The sequence below is a fragment of the Fukomys damarensis genome, unplaced genomic scaffold (genome assembly GCF_012274545.1).
Source record: "Fukomys damarensis isolate Sample0158 unplaced genomic scaffold, DMR_v1.0_HiC HiC_scaffold_4, whole genome shotgun sequence".
Taxonomy (NCBI): Eukaryota; Metazoa; Chordata; class Mammalia; order Rodentia; family Bathyergidae; genus Fukomys; species Fukomys damarensis.
This window is the reverse complement of record NW_022900916.1, coordinates 37394745-37394988: the sequence shown is the minus strand read 5'-3', so window position 1 is coordinate 37394988 and position 244 is coordinate 37394745. Positions and strand designations below refer to the sequence as shown.

Here is a 244-nt window from a genome sequence, read left to right as displayed (position 1 = left end):
ATGGGGCCGCGCGCTTCCTGGGTGTCGGGTGACAGGTCTGCCGGGGAAGGCCCGGCCCGGCCACCTGAGGAGGAGCCGCCTCCGTGCGGCTGGCGGGGTGGGTTGAGGGGGACTGGGACCCGAAATAGAAAGAAGACGGTTCACCCGCGGCCTGCGATCGAACAGGAGCAAAGAGGACAGAGAGCTCAGGAGCAGAGGCTCAAGGATCTACGGAGTGCAGAGATAGCGACTCGGGGCGGGTTTT

At 66.0% G+C, this 244-nt stretch overlaps 1 protein-coding gene across 1 annotated transcript in view; it reads left to right on the top strand.

Annotated features, from left to right (window-relative positions):
- The window catches only part of LOC117283332 (translation initiation factor IF-2-like), a 1311-nt gene continuing 1067 nt past the window's right edge, over window positions 1–244 (top strand). Inside the window, exon 1 of the mRNA XM_033755985.1 lies at window positions 1–214. Coding sequence (XP_033611876.1) covers window positions 1–214 — 214 coding nt within the window. The remainder of the gene's footprint in view (window positions 215–244) is intronic.